The sequence below is a fragment of the Lissotriton vulgaris genome, chromosome 5 (genome assembly GCF_964263255.1).
Source record: "Lissotriton vulgaris chromosome 5, aLisVul1.2, whole genome shotgun sequence".
Taxonomy (NCBI): domain Eukaryota; kingdom Metazoa; phylum Chordata; class Amphibia; order Caudata; family Salamandridae; genus Lissotriton; species Lissotriton vulgaris.
Window position 1 is genome coordinate 1,062,424,046 of NC_141693.1, and position 19,455 is coordinate 1,062,443,500.

The following is a 19,455-nucleotide window of genomic DNA, read 5'->3' on the forward strand; positions in this document are numbered from 1 at the left end:
GTTTACCATACCGGATAAATAGCGATCCCTGAAAATCAGATTTTGTTGGGTGTAACGCCACTGTCTGCAGGGCACAAGTCCAAAACAAGCATTAGAAATGCAATAGGTCTCGCAGCATTAGAGTTAGTGCTTTTAGAATTGTTTATGGGTTTTTTTGTAAATCTTTAGCATTTTTGTTTCCTGTAGCCAATGCTAAAGAATTAAAAAAAAAAGCCATAAACATTTCTAAAAGCTCTAACTCAAATTCTCCGAGACCTATTGCATTGGAAATGCAATAGGTCTCGCAGTAGGAAAGTTTGAGCTATAGGTGTTATTTATTTTTTTGTTTTTTATTTATGTGTTGTTTTTTCTAAATAGCTAAATTAATAGCTTTCTTCTTTACAAAGCCAATAGTTATAATTTTTGTAAATGTGACACCTCTAGCATTTGTAAAGCAACATGTTTTGTATTAACGGGACTTATATGTGACTTATATGTATTGATATTAAAAAAATCAATGCCTTTAAAAAACAATTAATAATTAATACGTAAATAAAATGGATTTTATTTTATATTGCCAATAGCTTAAAGTTTATTAAATATATTTAGTGAAGATGCTGTGGTTGCGCTGAGTGAGGGTGAGTGAGGGTGAGTGAGGGTGAGTGAGGGTGAGTGAGGGTGAGTGAGGGTGAGTGAGGGTGAGTGAGGGTGAGGGTGAGAGAGGGTGAGGGTGAGTGAGGGTGAGTGAGGGTGAGTGAGGGTGAGTGAGGGTGAGTGAGGGTGAGTGAGGGTGAGTGAGGGTGAGTGAGTGAGGGTGAGTGAGTGAGGGTGAGTGAGTGAGGGTGAGTGAGTGAGGGTGAGTGAGTGAGTGAGGGTGAGTGAGTGAGGGTGAGTGAGTGAGGGTGAGTGAGTGAGGGTGAGTGAGTGAGGGTGAGTGAGTGAGGGTGAGTGAGTGAGGGTGAGTGAGTGAGGGTGAGTGAGGGTGAGTGAGGGTGAGTGAGGGTGAGTGAGGGTGAGTGAGTGAGGGTGAGTGAGGGGGTGAGAGGGTGAGGGGGTGAGAGGGTGAGGGTGAGTGAGGGGGTGAGGGGTTGAGGGTGAGTGAGGGTGAGGGTGAGGGGTTGAGGGTGAGTGAGGGTGAGGTGTTGAGGGTGAGTGAGGGTGAGGGTGAGTGAGGGTGAGGTGTTGAGGGTGAGTGAGGGTGAGGCGTTGAGGGTGAGGCGTTGAGGGTGAGTGAGGGTGAGTGAGGGTGAGGGGTTGAGGGTGAGGCTGAGGGGTTGAGGGTGAGTGAGGGTGAGTGAGGGTGAGTGAGGGGTTGAGGGTGAGTGAGGGTGAGGGGTTGAGGGTGGGTGAGGGGTTGAGGGTGAGTGAGGGTGAGGGGTTGAGGGTGAGTGAGGGTGAGTGTGGGTGAGGGTGAAGGTGGGTGAGGGTGAGTGAGGGTGGGTGAGTGAGGGTGAGTGAGGGTGAGTGAGGTGAGTGAGGGTGAGTGTGGGTAAGGAAAACATTTTAGCTGCACACTGCCTCCTTCTCTGGACTCTATTAGGCATTGCCTAGAGACCGCATTAGCTGTGTAACTAGCCTCATGTTTAAAAAAACAATAATTGATCATAAAAAAATCATATAGACATACATAGGCTTTCAGTCAGCCCTCCTTATCCATTGGTCTGTTTAAGTGTTGTGGAAGTTCTGCTTCTGCCCAAAACAGCATACTACAGGGGGCAAAGGGTCAACACTCTTCATCAATTGGATGTTGCGCTGTGAGTGACAGACTTTTCCAGATCACACAGTCGCCTGAAAAGGATTTCCATGGCTATTGACAGTTGGCTGCTGGGCCACTCGATTATTTCTATTTTTTGGGACGTGGTATTTTTTGCACACAAGACATTGCACGCTTGCCAGGGCCATGTGGTGGTTGGTAATCTTTGCAAGTGGTGGTGCCAGAAGTTCACCCCCCATTTATTTCAAAACTTGCCTTTAGAGTTCCTCATATGTTAAGAATTAACTTTATAGTGCCAATGCCGGGGCGGTGGGAGGCGCTAGAGGGCGCACAAGCGGAATTGCCGCCATTTGGTGAGGCTCCCACAGCCTGGAACATACATACTGCATTCATCCTCTTTAAATGGTTAGCCACCTGGATGTAAAGAGGCAGGCACGTACATGACACGTACATGACATGACCTTGATCCCCGGCCTCAAAGAAGATTTGGGTCCGAAACGATGCCCCCAGCCTGAGCACTGCTGCAGGATAGTTTCCCCCAGGAGCGGCGCTGGAGCAGCAGGAAGTGCAGTGAGCGGCGTATTGAGGCAGGAAAGTACGCGGCTTGCCAAGAGGGAGGTGGGCCCAGCAGGCTGTAGGCGGACAACGGAGAGACGGAACCCAGCGTCCCTACATAGTTAAGAGCAGCCTACGGGGACAACATTATGGTGGACCACACGTGGGGGCTCCATATATGTGCGGAGTATGGTATTTTGGCCCCTGAGGCGGCGGACAGCACTTAGAGCACCCGGTAACAAAAAGGGGAAAACACACAACAACAAAAGCAGGAAGTGCAGTGAGCGGCGTATTGAGGCAGGAAAGTACGCGGCTTGCCAAGAGGGAGGTGGGCCCAGCAGGCTGTAGGCGGACAACGGAGAGACGGAACCCAGCGTCCCTACATAGTTAAGAGCACCCTACGGGGACAACATTATGGTGGACCACACGTGGGGGCTCCATATATGTGCGGAGTATGGTATTTTGGCCCCTGAGGCGGCGGACAGCACTTAGAGCACCCGGTAACAAAAAGGGGAAAACACACAACAACAAAAGCAGGAAGTGCAGTGAGCGGCGTATTGAGGCAGGAAAGTACGCGGCTTGCCAAGAGGGAGGTGGGCCCAGCAGGCTGTAGGCGGACAACGGAGAGACGGAACCCAGCGTCCCTACATAGTTAAGAGCAGCCTACGGGGACAACATTATGGTGGACCACACGTGGGGGCTCCATATATGTGCGGAGTATGGTATTTTGGCCCCTGAGGCGGCGGACAGCACTTAGAGCACCCGGTAACAAAAAAAGGGGAAAACACACAACAACAAACAAGTAGTGAGGGGGCGGAGCTGGGGGAGGGTGCGAGAGAGAGTAGGCAAGGCTAGCGGCAGGCAGGCAGGGGAGGAGAGGAGGAGGGGGGAGGAGAGTAGGGGAGGCACGGCCTAGCGGCCGTGCAATCAAGTAGTGAGGGGGCGGAGCTGGGGGAGGCTGTGGAAGAGAGTAGGCAAGGCGACACGGCGGGAGGGGGCGGAGCTGGTAAACAAAGACGGACATGCACGCGCCCGTGACTTTTAAGGTCAATGCGCATGCGCATAAGCTTAATGCGCATGCACATTGACCTTAAAAGTCACGGGCACTGCAAGGAATCGCCACGATTCCTTGCAGTGTGGATAAAGAGTGGATAACTCGCAATACTCTCGCCTTGCTCGATGCGCATGCGCATCGACAGGCGAGACCTAAAAAAGAAGTTGGGGGGACTAACCAAGTTAGGCAGCGTGCAAGTGACATGGCATGTGACAGATATCACAGTGCGTGACCTCATGGCACGTGAAAGTATGCGTAGCATCACAGGAAGTGGCATCACAACCCATGACCTCACAAGAAGTGACATCACAATAAGTGACTTCTGATCTTAAAACCTCAAACACATGTTTAGTGGGTCTATCATGAGTACATTTGAGTGCATTACAATATTTAACAATGAGATTTTGCGTTGGGGTTGTGACAAAAAAGTGACACAACCCCGACACAAAATCTGGGCCTCAAATTGCACATTTAGTTTTTTAATACGCTGCCTCAAAGAAATATGCAACAAGGAGGAATGTGGCAGTAAATCTGCTGTGCATAATTGGTGGTAAAGTCTGCATTTTAAAGCATCTTATGGGGTTAAGGCACTTGCTGGAGAGATCGTTGTGTGCCCAGTTTATCTCAGGGAATAATAATAATGGTGAGATAACTATTTGCTGGAGAGGTCTGTGTTTTGTCTAGTTCCAGTTTTCAAACAAAGTAGCATAGAGGGTTAATATGTCTCCAGCAAATCATCTTATGTAACACGCAGATGACAGATTTTTATTTTAGGTAAGTGGGTTACTGCTTTTAACAGAGAGATCTTTTTGTTATTTGCAGTTTATAAATTGTAATCCTAATATAGCACAGTAAGTTATGAAGGACATGTGGCTACTACATCTTGTAACCTTCTCTGTCTTATGTAACAAATTACTTACATTTATTTACATACATATGATTTGTTGTCAATGTATTATGTGATGTAAAGCACTCTGACACCCAGCATTGGGATCGATAGCACAATAAAAGAAATTAAACAAAACAATGGTGTTTAAAGTGTTTTGTGTAAATACTGGGACAGACTAACATCTCATATTCTTACAGTGCATGCATATCACTTATATAGAAGGACTGAACAGAGTCAAAAGCAAGCTTCTTATACCTGTGAAGGGATACGCTACGAGTCTTTGTTTCGCATCCATTGCATGTAGGTGTGAGGCTCCCTATAGGTCCCAGACAGGATACTCAAAGAAAGGAGGTATGATGGCGCCTGATGGCTCCTCAATTTAGGTTTTCTTATGGCCCCAGCTGTAATCAGATTAGCCCCTTCCCCGACTGCACGTTTCTGCTTGGAAGGAAGCAGACAATGTGCAGGCACTGCTCAATGTGTCCCGGTGGGGACATGTTTAGTGTATTTCGGTGAGGCCCAACCTCTTGACAGGGTAGACAGCGTCCACCCTGTGAAAAACAGTTGGTAGACACAGTCTACCCTCATATGTATGTAGTAGTAGTTGTACAGCGCACAAATCGACCCATGAGGGTATCTCGGCGCTTGTACGCTGTGGAACCCTTCCTGGTTTTTCCCTGTGAGGTGCCCACTCCTGGGCACCCCCAAGTTTGCCCAAGGTAGCGTTGTTGGGGCCGTTGTGGAGATTAAGCAAGCTATTGCCCAGAGTTGCAGAGTGGGACCCATGATTAGAATAGGCACCGAGGCGAGAATTATCAAGTCCGAGGATATTGAGCCCAGGCAGGAATTGAACCCTGGTCTCGGGCTAGACCTCTGCATCAGGGTCTGCCGCTCTAACCATTGAGCCACACTTCTCCACCTTCGACTCCTACCCTGCCTGTCCGCGACATTCTTCACCAGGCCCCATGTGTTCAGCAAGATCAACATTTAATACAATTGCGATAACTTTCAAGCAGCTCTACTGTACTTGTTTTCAACTTTCTAGCCACACTTCTTTAAACGATCTGACACAAACAAGTGTGCGACGACAGGGCAAGACACGTCTGTGGCTTTCAGGCAGGCAGCAAATCCTTTTAAAGCTCTCCCTGCGGGTGCGTCTGCTTACGTGGAGGCTCGCGCGCCAGCATGGAGCACGGACTGTGCCTCGTGCGGCAGCAACAATGGAACCTTCGAGCACAGGCCAGGAGGCAGCTCGTGCCAGGGTCATGTGTCAGCGCGCTACACGCCCTGGCACTCCCGTCACTCAAAATACAGATGTTCAAACAACTGTAGCTGAGCTCCTTGCTCCCGCCCAAGGACTTCTAGAGATTTCGTGATAGGATGGCCCCTCTGGCAGGCTGCGGGGCTGAGGGAATGTAATTCCCATGACAGGTAGAGCCTGCAAAGCCTCTGACTCCACCCGTTCCATTGACCTCCCAGCTATAGAGTGACGCCATGACTCCTCGAGTCCACCTGGTCAGTAATAGCACCTCCATGCTAGGCTGCCCTCACATCCGCTTGGCTCGGCCCCAGCTCAACTGCACTCCCAGAAGCACTGGTGTGTCGCCAAATAAGGACTTTCACTCTGGCCTATTGACCTTTTAGAGAGCAGTTCCTGCCATAAGCAAAATATTCAGATCCCTGCCCAGCCCTAGTGGCTTCCCGAAGACACCGGTTTCTCCCAAAACCCACAGACCGTGCCCCAGCCCTATTGCCATCGCAGACAGAGTCACACGGCCAGTCCGGTTTTCGGCGCGCCTGGCACAGCTGGGGTACTTACATTGGGTCGCTGCATGAACGCGTCTCCGCTGCGCGAGGAACTACTGGACGGCGCGGTGAGTGCGCGTGCAAACACAGCTGCTGCTGGCTGGGTTCCCCTCGCGCGCGGGTGGGTGGACCCAGCTCGGCGTTCAAGACATCACATGCGCTGCATTCCCATCTCGCCCACCCTCGGGGGCTCCCTATAAGCTTTGCGATAATGCGTACAGTATGTGCAGAGTTTGCAATACTAGTTGGAGAACCCTCCTCTGCACAGAGCCCTGCTCCAGCAGCACAGAGCCTGCCCGGCACGTCTGCCGTGGGAAGGGCGCGTTAAGACTCCAATGACAGCATAGCTGGACCCAGGCCCATGTCAGGAGGGTTACTTCTTCCAGCCAGTGCTGGGTTTTCAGCCAACAGCACTAAGCATGCTGGGTCTTGGAGGCCCCCAAACATATGAAATGCCCTGCAACTAATTGCATGCTTAGCGTGCGGCAGAAAGTTACTCAGGATGAAATGAGGGAAAGTAACAGTTTTATGAAAGTATGTTACCGGTGGGCCTTAAACAGGACAAACATGTGCCAGTCATTCGGAGTCATAGCTGAGCACATGCGACTTATTTCTGGTCTTTGCAGACGGTAGGTAATCATGTTTTCAGTAAATACTACGAGGACATTTTCATCAGGATTGACAACCACAAGAGCCGCTCGCAGCTTTATTCTGCACAGGTAGAATTTGGCAAAAGGTTGCAGTGTGGTGCATTAACAATTGACCACCACTGCAGTGATGCAGTGCACAAGTATGTGCCCCCACCCGCAAAATGTAATGAGGGGCACCGAGCTTCCCATTTGCTAAAGTTACCTATAGACATTGGGCTGCACGTGGGCTCTCCTAGAGGGCCACAGCAGCTGCGGGAGGGGGCGGGGGGGGGGGCATTATGTCTCTGCTTTCTGCACATTACGGTGCACGTTATTTCACCCAGATTATTTCATACAGTTCACAGCCTTAGAAAACCTGACTGAAACCATCGTCAAGTCTTTGGCTCTGAGAAGAAAAAGCTCAGTGAGGATTAACTTTCGAACCCTGGCCTCACCCCTGAAGCTACGAGTTTAATGGTGGGCGAGTCACTGAAAGCTCGAGACAGGCCCGAGCCAGATGGCTGTGGCTCATCTCAAGGTTCTCCTGGAGCAAGTGCTTCATTTTGGACTGGTGGTTGCCAGAGCTTGGCACCGGTACTAAATCCTCAACAACTGCATTTAGGACAGTCCACCACAGGGTGCGCTGTTTGTCTATTTTTGAGATGAACACAGCAACATGGTGTTTTATCTTTCAATATACTTTAAAAATTAATAATACCTGCTGCCCAGACAAGTCTTATAGTTTTGAGTGACCTGAAAGTGTCTGAATTGTCACACTTGTGGGAGTGTGTTGGGACTGGCATGGGCAATGGGTGGTGCAAGTTCCAGTAGCCTCCTGCGGAGGGCCCTGGCACTTACTTTTTTTTCCACACAAATTAAGCACTGCTTGGGATCTCAGGCCCAAAACGAGCCAAGTGTGTACGGTAGGCCATGTGGCGTAGTGGCTACAGTAGCCGACCATGTGATGGGGGAGCCATGCTCGAATCCAAGACTTGGCTCAGCATCCTGTAAATCTCAGCAAATCTCCCTGAGCCGACCCCCCACCCCCAAAAAAAATAACCAAACATGGAAGGTAGTCTGTTGTGAAACACTTATGTCCTTAGACAAGGTTCTCACTAAGTAAAACTGTTAAAAATAAAATGTTGGTTCTGCCTAGCACCCTCGCTCCAATCTCATCCTCCAAGAATTAAGGATAACGTATTAACATTTGATGTCCAAAGGAAATACCATCTAGAGGCCGAATTAAACAGTGTGAAACTGAAAAATCTGGGATCACCTTGGCTTCCCTTAGTAACTAAATTAGGTGATCCTAGACAAATAAATTATTTCACAGAGACTTTATTTGTTCATTATCACATATAAGCGCACCTTTAAGTATGTGAGTTAACACTTTCCATGCTCATGACGAGCTGAGCTCGTTATGAGGCACTGTGCTCAAAACTGGCTCAACTCGTCATGAGCCGTGGAACGCTCGCATGCGGGGATAATTCCCCTGCTGTGCTGAGCGTTCCACGGGAACCGGTGCACCTGTGACGAGCTGAGCTCGTCATGAGCACCGGAGCGCCGTTGAGCATGCGGGAGCTGTACGCCCCCCCCCCCCCGCCCCTCAGCACAGCGGGGGAATTACACCCCCCCCCCCCCCCCCGCAGCGAAGGGGTTAAGGTGGGCGCTGTACAAAAACCCTTTCTGTTTTTAATTTAATAGACAATAATCATGCTCTATGAAAAATAAGAATCTTGCACACACATAGGGTACAAATGACTGCCTCTTAGTTCAATAATAGCATTGTCATCAGTGTGGGGACAGGAAGGTTTCTCAGTTCATGTTTAAAAACTCTCACTTTTGATGAATACTTCTCAACACAGAGATATAATCCAATGTGTTAAGGTGAAACCTTCCACATGTTAAAGAAGTTCTCTTTTTGAATATTGAAAACGCCTTATCATATTCTAAGATGTTCTTTGTTGCATGACTTACATTCCAAATATTTTCAAAGCTCGGCTCGTGCACGGGCCCTGAGAGCCAGAGCTGATCCCTGGCTCGGCTCTCCCTGTTAAATTGTTGGCTCACTCAACTCTCGAGTTTGCATTATCCTGGCTGACAAAAGTGCCTTCGGCCAAGACTTTTTAAAGTAAATGGCTCGCTCTGGAAAACATGTGTCGGCCACAACAGGGCAGGCTTACCTGGTTTAAATAACACAATATTCTCTTCCCACTTCAATAATATTTTTCACATTTTCTGGGCTACATTGTCGAACGCTTCACATGAGACTTACGCTCAAATCCCTCTTTCTCCATCCCATGTCCCAGGGCTGCAGATTTATTTGCAAGCAGCGCAGGCCCATCCACATTCTCTAAAGCGTTTGCTTTCATGCACTCAAGAAAGAACAGCATAATTGCGTTTTCCACTGCCATAAGAATCCCCCGGAGTCAATGTATTTCTTTTAATCTCCTTTCCTACTTAAGGCTGTTTTTTAAATATTTTATAGAAATCTCTTGTGAGCCGAAGCACAATTAGGGCAGTATTTGCATTATGCCAGGAGGCATATCTGCCAGGAGCATCTCCTCCGTTTGAGCAGAGGAGCGTCGCCCCACAAACAAAAGCCAGAGATGAAAAATAAAATGGTAATAAAGTTTCTTTATTACCATTTTATTTTTCAGCAACTGACCCATCCCAAACTGAGCGTCACCACTGGGCAGTGCCATTGCTGCTGAGTGGCTGCAGAGAGCTTTGTGCTCTGGAGTTTAAAATGTGCAAGTTTCCTTGGCCAGCCTTCTTACGGCCAGCCAGGCAGGCACATTTATAACCTATGGGTTAGAGAAAGCAAAGGCCTCCAGTGCTCTTAGGAGTGCTGATGGAGGCCGCTCCCACCAAACCTAGCACTGCTCACATATTGCATGTTGCATGACAGCAGCGCCAGGAGCCTGCCTGCCTCGAGGAGAGAAGGATCGAGGAGGACATCACACCCGTCAAAAAGGTAAGTAACTTTTAAATTTTATGTGCCCCCGCTCTACCACCCTTGAGGTATGCCAGCCGCCACTGAAATCTGAATGGGCTTGAAGTTTGTATAAAGATGCCAACAGTGTCTACGCACTGGAAAACTTTAGATGTTATGTGTCTGAAACTTTAGGCCATCAAAGATGCTTCAAGACAATGAAGGTGCTGAGGGAAGAGAAGAGATGAAAAAAACTAGGATAGAGGGAAGGAGGAGACGACAGAAAAGCAGACTTACCCTCACCAATGGATTTAGGACCAGATCTCTGTACTGGGGTGAATGTATGACATTGTTCTGCATTCTGTCCATCAATTGTTGTTTTTGCATTTGTCACCCCGAGTGGGATGGGTATGCTCAGACGTGAGTCCCATGCTCTCCACACCACTGGAGTCAAGCTATCCTGGCTGAAGACGGCTGATAGCCAGAAACCGGTCCTAGGATGCTTGATTCCGGTCCAGTAAAGACATGGCTTGGCAGTTCGGGCTGGACTGTTCCCATGAGGCACAGGGTCCAAGCTGATTTGCATATGGGCATGTCTGAACTGGGGTGGTGTGGAATGCAAAAAAACGATGGATTAATGCCCAGATCTCTGTACTGGGGTGAATGTATGACATTGTTCTGCATTCTGTCCATGAACTGTTGTTTTTGCATGGATGATTTTGTGGCCAACGCAGGATGGTTTCTTAATAGTCACTGCATTAGTCCTTCAAGATATTAAACAGATCTCTTCAGCAGGTTCTGAGGCTGGAGATGTAGTGCAATAATAGTGTCAGGAAAGCCTTGTAGAGTAACACAGTCTGGGGGAGTAGCACACGACCATGCCCACAAGAATGAATGCTCACAGACCACCCCCTCGCTGCTACTGGCAAGCTCACACGTGTGCCTTAATACCAACCATTTGCCCCGCTTTACCCCCACATTTCTTTGGATGGGTATTTCAATTAACCCCTGTACATATGCCCTAAATTCATATTCAGTTCTTCACAGGGTTACTAACCCACAGTGATTTAAACTGCATTTCAATTTATTCCAAAAATGATTTACCAAGGTGCAACCAAAATCGTGTACCGCAAAAAGCCTCAACATTTTGATTTATGAACGCGAGTCACGTTTATTTTTGGTGTCCTAACCTGTTTTGTGTCCCAGTCCAACCCTCGAGGGAAGGAAAGACTATTGAAAATCAAATTGTTTTCGACAAAAAGCTAACAACACACTGGGAGGAGGGAAAGTGCAGTGTTGGTAGCTGGCCCTGGGAATTTGGCTGCCAGAAGTAAAAGCCGGAGGGAGCATGAGAGACAGTTCTGTACTCCATCACAGAACTCGGATCTTTAGGGGTGTACAGAGAAGACTTGTCGAATTTGGTAGAGTACCGAATCATGATCAAGTATTGGGCAGAGGCTAAACAATTTCTTCACATATTAAAAAAAATGCAACTTGATAAACTTTTTACAAAATACATCCATTTGTGCGCTCATGTTTTTATGCTGTTGGTGTAGCGGCGCAACATGACTATCTAGAATGCAAGTATGGGAAAGTAAATCATTTGCAATCAGCAACCTAATTACTACTCATTAAGTTGAGCCTAACGCAGCGCGCATGCGCTACCTAGGAGAGGGCCTCTTGGAAACACTCAAGACTTTTAGAGCTCGTGCATGTGGTTGTCACATTCTATTGGCCTTTGCGTGTGGCTTTCAAAATACATGTGTTTGGTGCCATCTAGTTTTCACGTAATCCTTGCCATAGCTCAGAATAAGAGATTAACACGTTCTCTCACTTTCTAATCCCAGTGTCCTACACCGAAGTTCCCAGCCCTGAGGAGGACCTTCTTTGAATCCCCATGGTCCCCACACGAAGCTTGAAACGAGTCAGCTACCTAATCCCCCCCCCACCCCCCACCCCCTCGTTTCCTTCAATGAGGCCAAGAGTATTATTGAATTGAAAAGACACTATGGACATTCAAGTTTAGCCAACTAATGGAGGTTTAATTTACAGAAAATATACCCAGGTGTTCTCTGACCTCAACCCTATCTGGACCGACCGATGTACAAGTATTGAGGACAAATAAGTCACAATATCCTGTTACATGACAACAAAGCAGTAGGACTGTTTAGATTCACAATAAGTTTGTTTTTGTATTGCCTTCAAAGGTTGTTTCTGCGCTTTCCCTAATATGCTCTGTATATAGAGTTTTTAAAGTATCAGAATCAGGTACCAATCTGTAAAAAACAGTACCATTGTGAAATTATGTTTGTGGGAACATAAAAAGAACAAGAAAAGCAAAAAACTAAAAGTATGAAGTAAATACGTACTGGTGAAATATAAAATATTTTGATCATGTTGAAAAATGCTTGCATGTTGACTCACTGTTCAGAATAGAAATGAGATAACTACAGTTCATTTGTTGAACAGATACGGAGGTAAAAAGCTTAGACCAACGTAGTTAACAAGACAAGCTAATTTATGGTCCAAGAAGCACCTACCTATTGCAATTTTCAAATATGAAAGCACGCAAATGGCCAAAGGTAGGTGCATGTCCCGCCTTTTCTCTAAATGTTCACTCCCATGGCCTTTGGGTCTCGGGAAAGAGCAGCAGCACGCCGGGTGCCAGCTGCATTCCTGCAAACCTGTATGTCTGTGGGATATAACAAATGCATCTTGCGTGCACATTGATTTGCCACTCCTCACCGAGCCACGCACAGCATCATATCTGGAATCTTGTCCAAGTGACCAGCAGAAATGGAACAGGTTCTCTGTTTAGTGCCTACTAACCAGCACCTCTCCCGCTGGAGCGTGGAAATGGAACATGCTGTAAGACATGTAAATGGGTGGCAGTAGCTGGCAACTGCCGGGGCGTATCCGCTGCACGATTATCTTGCAGCCATTTTAAAGTGCTCAATTTCCAGATTTGATGTAAAGAGCGTTCATGAAGTAAAATACTTTTATGGTATTTTGGTGGAAAACACATGGTAAATTACTTTTTGCATGGTTCACGGAGTGCTCGGTGTGCTGCATTTAAAATATTTTGACATTTAAAACTAGTTACGGGCAGCGCATTATGATGTGGGGTCTTCTTTTACAATGTGATTGAAGACTTGGCACGCTTCAAAATGATCATGGCCTGTCTTTTTTTTATTTTCTGCTTAAATATATGAACGGTATTGCAATTCAATAGCAAAACTTCATCATGGCCACTGAAGTGCGCATTGCCAACTTTGTTCTGGGAAGTTGTATTTCAAATCACAGTGACAAGCCGCAAGTACACACTAGGGGTGGTGTTCAATTGTGATATTTTTCTGAGAACCAGAAGGAGCAGATTAATAAATTCCGAAGACTTACTGTATTGTGCTTAACACTGTGATGCGCAAAGTCGTTGAGATCTGCGGTGCTGTCTTTCAGCGCAGAGTGAACCTAACAAGTCGTAAGTACATACGGGATGGACACCGGAGACTTAACAAAAAAAATTGAGAACCTGGAGGGCAGGCTTATAAAGTCCAGCGACCAATGGATATGGGCGAGGATGGAACGAACATCCAGGGCAGAACTGTAAGTATAGCCAGGGATGAGTGTAATCTCCACACCCAGCTTCCCCTACAGGCTAAATGGTATCACGTGACAATTTCACAACCAAGGGATGGCTTTTAGCGTACTTAATAGAGATAACAGGCCATATGTAGCCCCCGACTGATTACTCCAGTCGTCATCGAACGAAAGTGGTTTTACAAGACATAAAACATGTCCACCGCAGCCAGCTGCCTGTTTGAGCAGACTAAACAAAACGTCCGAAATGCATGTTCTTCCTCCACACCGCACAGTTCTCTTCCGAGCTGCCGTCTCTGCTACCAAGTGGTACCAGTGTTCTCAAACTTGGAAGGATTGCAGGTTGAGGTGGCCTTGTTTTTTGGTGTGTTTAATCTTGCAGTGTCCTTCCTTCCTGTGTACGTGTGTGCTGCATGGCTAAACACTTTAAAGGTCCCAAAGGTGAGGCTTATTGGCTATGCCAATGCTTGTTTTTAGGCATGGGTTTTGACACCATATTCTTCATTTAGACAGTCGGTTTGCTTCTACTGCTACTAGTGGCCAGAAGTGGGGGCTGTGAGGTGCTTGGGCAGAAGCCCCTAGCCCCATGCCACACGCAGGATTTCATTGTGGTGAGCAGTAACATTTTTATCAAGCCCTATTGTTTTGGAGGAGTGTGACTATTGGGTGATTAGCAGATACTGTAACTTCGACACTCCATCTAGCCAGTTCATCATTTATTATATTTCGATTGCTTCCAAGACTGAGGGGAAGAAATACAAACTGAAACTTGATGCTTTAACCTTTTTCCATAGTTACCAAGTGGCTCATTGTCTTGTGTGATACTTTGGTCTGTCTGGGCTTTTCAGGTACCACAATGTTGCACTATCGAACTTGCATTTTTTGAACATTATATCTACTGGCTGAAAATCTCAACATGCAAAACGTCGCTGGTCAAAAAGCCAGGGCAGCCTTAAGCAGCCACGCACGATATAAGATCATAATACATTTTTTTTAAACAAGTTTCAATAACAGGTAAGATAGGTGTGGCAAGGGAAGCAGCAATTATGGCTCTTCTAACACAGCACATGCAGACCTAAAAAATGGGAGTGTGAGTGAGTAGATTGACGAGGGTGAGTGGTGTGATTGTGAGGGAGTAGGTTGGAAAGTGTAAGTGGATGTGAGAGCAAGTTTGTGATTGTGTGTGTGATAATCGCGAACAGAGTGCAAGAATGAGTGTGCGGTATTCTTGCAAGCATCCTACTGGCCATAGCATGATGGAGGTAATTTTGGCTTATGGGTGGTGTCACCCAGGGCAAATTGGTGTGGTGTTACTTTTAGCGAAATGTAGCCCTAGTTTACTGGAGGTAATTCTTATAACATATGGGCACGAATGGTATGGAGATACCCAAGGAAAAATGCTGCCTCTTCAATGTTGGGGGTAGGCTCAAACATCTGTGGGCATCCATGGTATATGGGGGCTATCTATAGACAATCCTGCCTCTGGCATACTGTATGTAATCTTTGGCATAAGGGGGCACCCATGGCATACTCAGAGCACTCCTGTTTGTATGTGGTATTTATATTAAGCGAAAGGCAGAGCAGCACTGTACAGGGTCAAAGGAAAGCAGAAAGTCAATCAGTTATAGATGTGATAGCTGGATTGTTACTGCACTGTGATGTAGTGTTCTTTAAAGAGGCGTGTCCAACTTTTTCCTAAATCGGAGCAGCGCTGGTGTTGTTATTATTGATATGGGATCTTGTTTCAGATCCTGAGTGCACAGATGGGCATGGTCTGCCGTTTTGCTTTTGCTTTCTTTACACTTCTTGGTCTCCAGTCTAATGGTGTCCTGACTGTGGGTGTGCAGAGATGTACCAGAGATGGTGAGCTTGTCCCAAGAAAAGAAGAGGTTCTTGTCCTGATGACTTTGTAAATGATGCAGCTGGTGCGTGCTGGTAAAGGGGAGCCCCTGGGGTTATTTGAGGATGGAATTGATATAATAATTTTTCTTCTGGCTCTGAATGATACGTGCTGTGGTGCTACAAGTACCCAGATGTGATAATACAAGATCCTAAAAAGCAGTTCTGAAATGTTTTTCTGAAATAAGTTTCATTTTCTTTAGAAGAAAGTGCAGGTACCAGGCTGTGATTGTGGTTTGGCATTTAACTCCTTAAGGGTGAGGTTGGCGTCCAAGGTGAATCCAAGTGACTTGGCATGCATTGAAAGTTGTGGTTCTAAGCCATTACGCTTCATGTCATTGAGCCACATTTGTATAAATTCCTGCACCCATGATAATATGCTAACCCTGGCATCCTGCAGGTAATTCTTAACATATGTGACACTACTGTGGTAAAAGTCTAGCTCTGGCATACTCGAGATAATACCTCTCACATGGGTGGAATTTGCTCCTTTGAAGGGTGAGGCTTGCTTGGCACACCATGAAAATATTTAAATAATTCATATGTGCCTTTCGGAAGCTAGGACTCTAGCAAATGCATCTATGAATGGTGCTATATATCGCACTGGAAGTCCCAATTTATTTAAAACTTTCTTAGGAGAACATCTCCGGATCCTTCCTGGAAGAAGTATGGTGCACACACTTTGCTCGTTTGCTTGCCTCAAAGTCTGGGCAAGATTTATGTCCCACCACTTTTAAAGTCCAACACCACAAGTAGCAGAGAGGAGAGGGCAGGATTTGGCAATGAAATTAACAGTATTGTCTACTGTTAAAACGGTAAAGATCGATTGCACTTCACAAGTGGATAAGTCTGCTGTGCACCCACCTTAATTGGATTTATTACAAGTGTACATTCAAAATTGTGTGATGTGACCCCAAATACTACCAATTATTTTATGAACCCGATGGAATTGATGGAAATGTTCACCTGTGTTCCCTGGGAAGAATTCTTCAACAGAGGAATCCGGGGAGACCATTCTGGCTTTGTATTATTAGTGTAGCAGGCGCAGTGGCACTTGACCCCAGGTTTGAGATGCTCATTGCAACCCAGTGGACTGAGGAAGCTTTTTGTTCTCTGCATTATTGAACACAGGACTTGTTAAGCCTCTGAGATCAGTTATTGAGAAAAATGAAGCCCATATTGGAATCAGGTCCGTCTCTCACTCAAAGGCATAGCTATCAATAGTTCAGTAGGTGCACCGGTGCCAGGGTTTGTAAGAAGCCCACTTCAACCATCCCACCCCTGCAACTATGGCTGATTTTATACTACCCATCTGGAATAAGGGGACCCATTTGTCTTGCCCATGACGTCCTTTACTACACCACCACTTCATCTGAAACACTTCAACCCCCCCCACCCCCAACAAGCTGCAGGCAGTTAGCACGACCCACAGCACTGTACAACATGCATCGCAGAGCGTCCTTCAATGCACTGAGCTCTTTGGCTGCGAGCTCGACTCCTCCAGATGTAAATCCTTCTCCAGGAAAAATGAAAAAGCTTTTCTGCTCCAAGCATCTTCATCTCCCTCCTCTGCGTGACTCCCACTTGTCGGCATTGGCATGTGGCCCTGGTGTGATCCGGGCATTCTGCTCACCCACTCACTATCCGCTTATTACAGCTGCAGAGAACTGTGGCACTGAGTGATGCCCTTTGTTAAGCGTTTCAAACAGTTCCCAGTGCCTCCAAACAAATGCTCGCAGCTCCATACCCCTTCTGATGTGCGAGTTGTGTGTTATCATGTGTGGCAGCATGGTACTGCTATTTTTTTATTTTTTATCTTTTTTATTTTATATAGTGCAAACTCGAGAAAAGGGTATCAGAGCTCTTTACATGAGCACCGGTTGCGTTACAGATGGGCACATTCATTTTGTTAGGCACGGAGAGATTAAGTGATTTGCCCAGAATCACAGGATGTTGAGCGTCCCTGCCGAGACTTGAACCCGGTTTCCCCGCTTCAAGGTCGACCACTCTAGCCGTTAGGCTTCATCCTCTTGTTGTTCTGATCATCTAGCACTTATACTTGTATGTGTGATATGGCCTGCAAAGGTGTGCTAGAGGGTATGATGTGTTAAAGGGTTTGGCGTGATGCTGTGTCGTTTGATAAGGTTTGTTGTGATGCGGTGTGGCATTAAACATACTGAAATAGTGTGATGTGCAATAGTGTGCTGTGGTGTTTGGTGATGTGATGTCGTATGAGTGATTGATATGATGTGGTTTAGTGTGATATGGTGTGGAGACATGTGGTGATGATTACAGCATGGAAATGTGTGTAGTGTGTTGTGTTGATATGTGATGTTTCAATGTGTGATGCGGTGCCTTGGAGTGGTTCAGTATTCTCTGGTGTGGCAAAGCACAGCTGAATATTTTGTGGTCTGCTGTAATGTAATATGACCAAACCAAGCCACTGCATGCTCTTTAATTTTGTGTGTTATGGCCTTGATGCAACCCTGTGTCAGTATTTTCATGTGTGTTGCATGCCTGGGTATCCCAGTGTCTGAGTATAGGTGTGAGTGTTTATGGAGTAAGGGAAGGCAGCGCAAATCCCTGCACTGGATTACTCTGCGTTAGGGAGGTGTGCCATGGGCCTTGGGGTGGGTGTTCCCATACAACGCTCATGGATTTTGACACATCCCCAGATTTACAAGACCTTGTAATCCTGGGGATTCGCAAAAACCGTATGCCTCCCAAGGGGAGGCGCAAAGAGGAGAAATATCACAATTTCTCCTAGATTTTTCCTCTTTCTATGTGTTCTGCATTGTGCAGCACACATAGAAAGGGGAAAAGCTCTAGAGGATTGCTTTTGTGCAGGAAGGTGCCCCTTCCTGCTCAAAAACAATACTGCACGCAACGTAGACACTCATGCACCACGGTGTAAGGGGGCCTGCGTTGGTGCTAGGCTGCCAAAACTGTGCCAGTGCAGGGAGAAAGGACAGAAATGCACTGTATGCCAAAGATACCCCGCATTCCTTTTCCTTTGATGCAGGGCAGCGCAGCCAAAATCTCATACATCTACCCCTTAATGTCCCCAGTAAAACATGAGCTGGGGTTCTCCACTGGATGCAGATGACACCAGGCTGGTGGTACGTGTGACGAGGGATGGGATGGGGAAGACTGCATTAATGAATGGCTAAAGGACCTTCAGTGATGGATGAGGAGGAGCAGGATGGTCCTCAATGGGGCCAAGCATGAGTGGTAACCTTGAAAGTAGAAGACGCATCGAAGCGACTCTTTAATTGGACAACCACTCAGGGAGCTGAGGCTTTGACATCTCTAGGGGTGCAGAAACTTGGAGTGTGCTCTGACTCCAAGAAGTCCTTGAAAAAGACTAGTCATCAGAGGTGATGACGACTTGTCACAAACAACTAGCCACTGGCAAGAATCTTGGCCTTTTTTAGCCTTTTTAGAGTTAGCAAAACACAGAATAAAGGCGAAGGGAGCAATTAGTGATTGGGGATGACATTGTGAAGGGGTGTCCTAGACCTTTAGAAACACCTTGTGGTGGCTTGAAAATCCAAGCTCATGCATGCTTGCAAAAAATATATTACCTTCTGGACTTCCTGCCATCTGTGATGAGATAAATGGCTTCAATTATCGATGACCAGTCCCTTTGGGATGGTGTTTGTGCTTGACACAATGCATGTATTTTTAATTTTTACTGTTTGCTTGTGATTTTGTATTTTCTGTTGTTCTCTATATCGTCATGTGGAACTTACCACCTCTACCCGCTGGAGGCAGAAGCACATGGAAGAGCTGATGATACAACGATGTCTGTTTTGAGATGGATAGCACATCTGAGTAACAGATCATCCCAACCCACTGGGCCAGATCATGGTCATTAAAAATCGCTGACAGTATCTTGCACTGAATAAGAAATCACCGTCGGCCAACTACCACGCTAGATACAACTAGGGAAGTCTCTTTTCGCAATAAAAACAAGAGAGTGCTATATAATATATTAAAATCTCACCCCGAAACCCCAATCTCTGAACCCTACTTCTCAACTAACAAAGACATATAATTAATGACATCAGCTTTTTTACTAAAAGAAGACCTCAATGGAGGAAAGCGTTTCTCACCCTGTTCTCAACCACCTCCACTAGGAAAACAGCACATGGTTTCACAATATCTATCATTCCCTCCCCATTCTACAAAGCTGCAGCAACAATCACCATCTACAATAATGGGATCATCCTTATGCAATCATAGGACCATAACCCAAACCTACTGGATAACATGTTTCCTCTCATCAAGGAAAAAGTTGTAAAACCCCATTGCACATCCCTAGCTGAACACAATCCCAGTTCACTTCCCATCATCCCACCTCTCCGGCCGATCTCAATTCAAGTTCACTTCCCATCA

At 46.6% G+C, this 19,455-nt stretch overlaps 1 protein-coding gene across 4 annotated transcripts in view; it reads right to left on the reverse strand.

Annotated features, from left to right (window-relative positions):
• SH3PXD2A (SH3 and PX domains 2A) overlaps positions 1-19,455 on the reverse strand; it is an 842,113-nt gene that overhangs the window by 408,750 nt on the left and 413,908 nt on the right. The window contains exon 1 of one of the 4 annotated variants that reach the window (XM_086922731.1): positions 6,011-6,079. The exons of the other annotated variants lie outside the window; for them this stretch is intronic. Coding sequence (XP_086778857.1) covers positions 6,011-6,012 — 2 coding nt within the window. The 5' untranslated portion in view covers positions 6,013-6,079. Of the gene's footprint in view, positions 1-6,010; positions 6,080-19,455 lie in introns of those variants that run through there. 4 annotated transcript variants of the gene reach the window in all.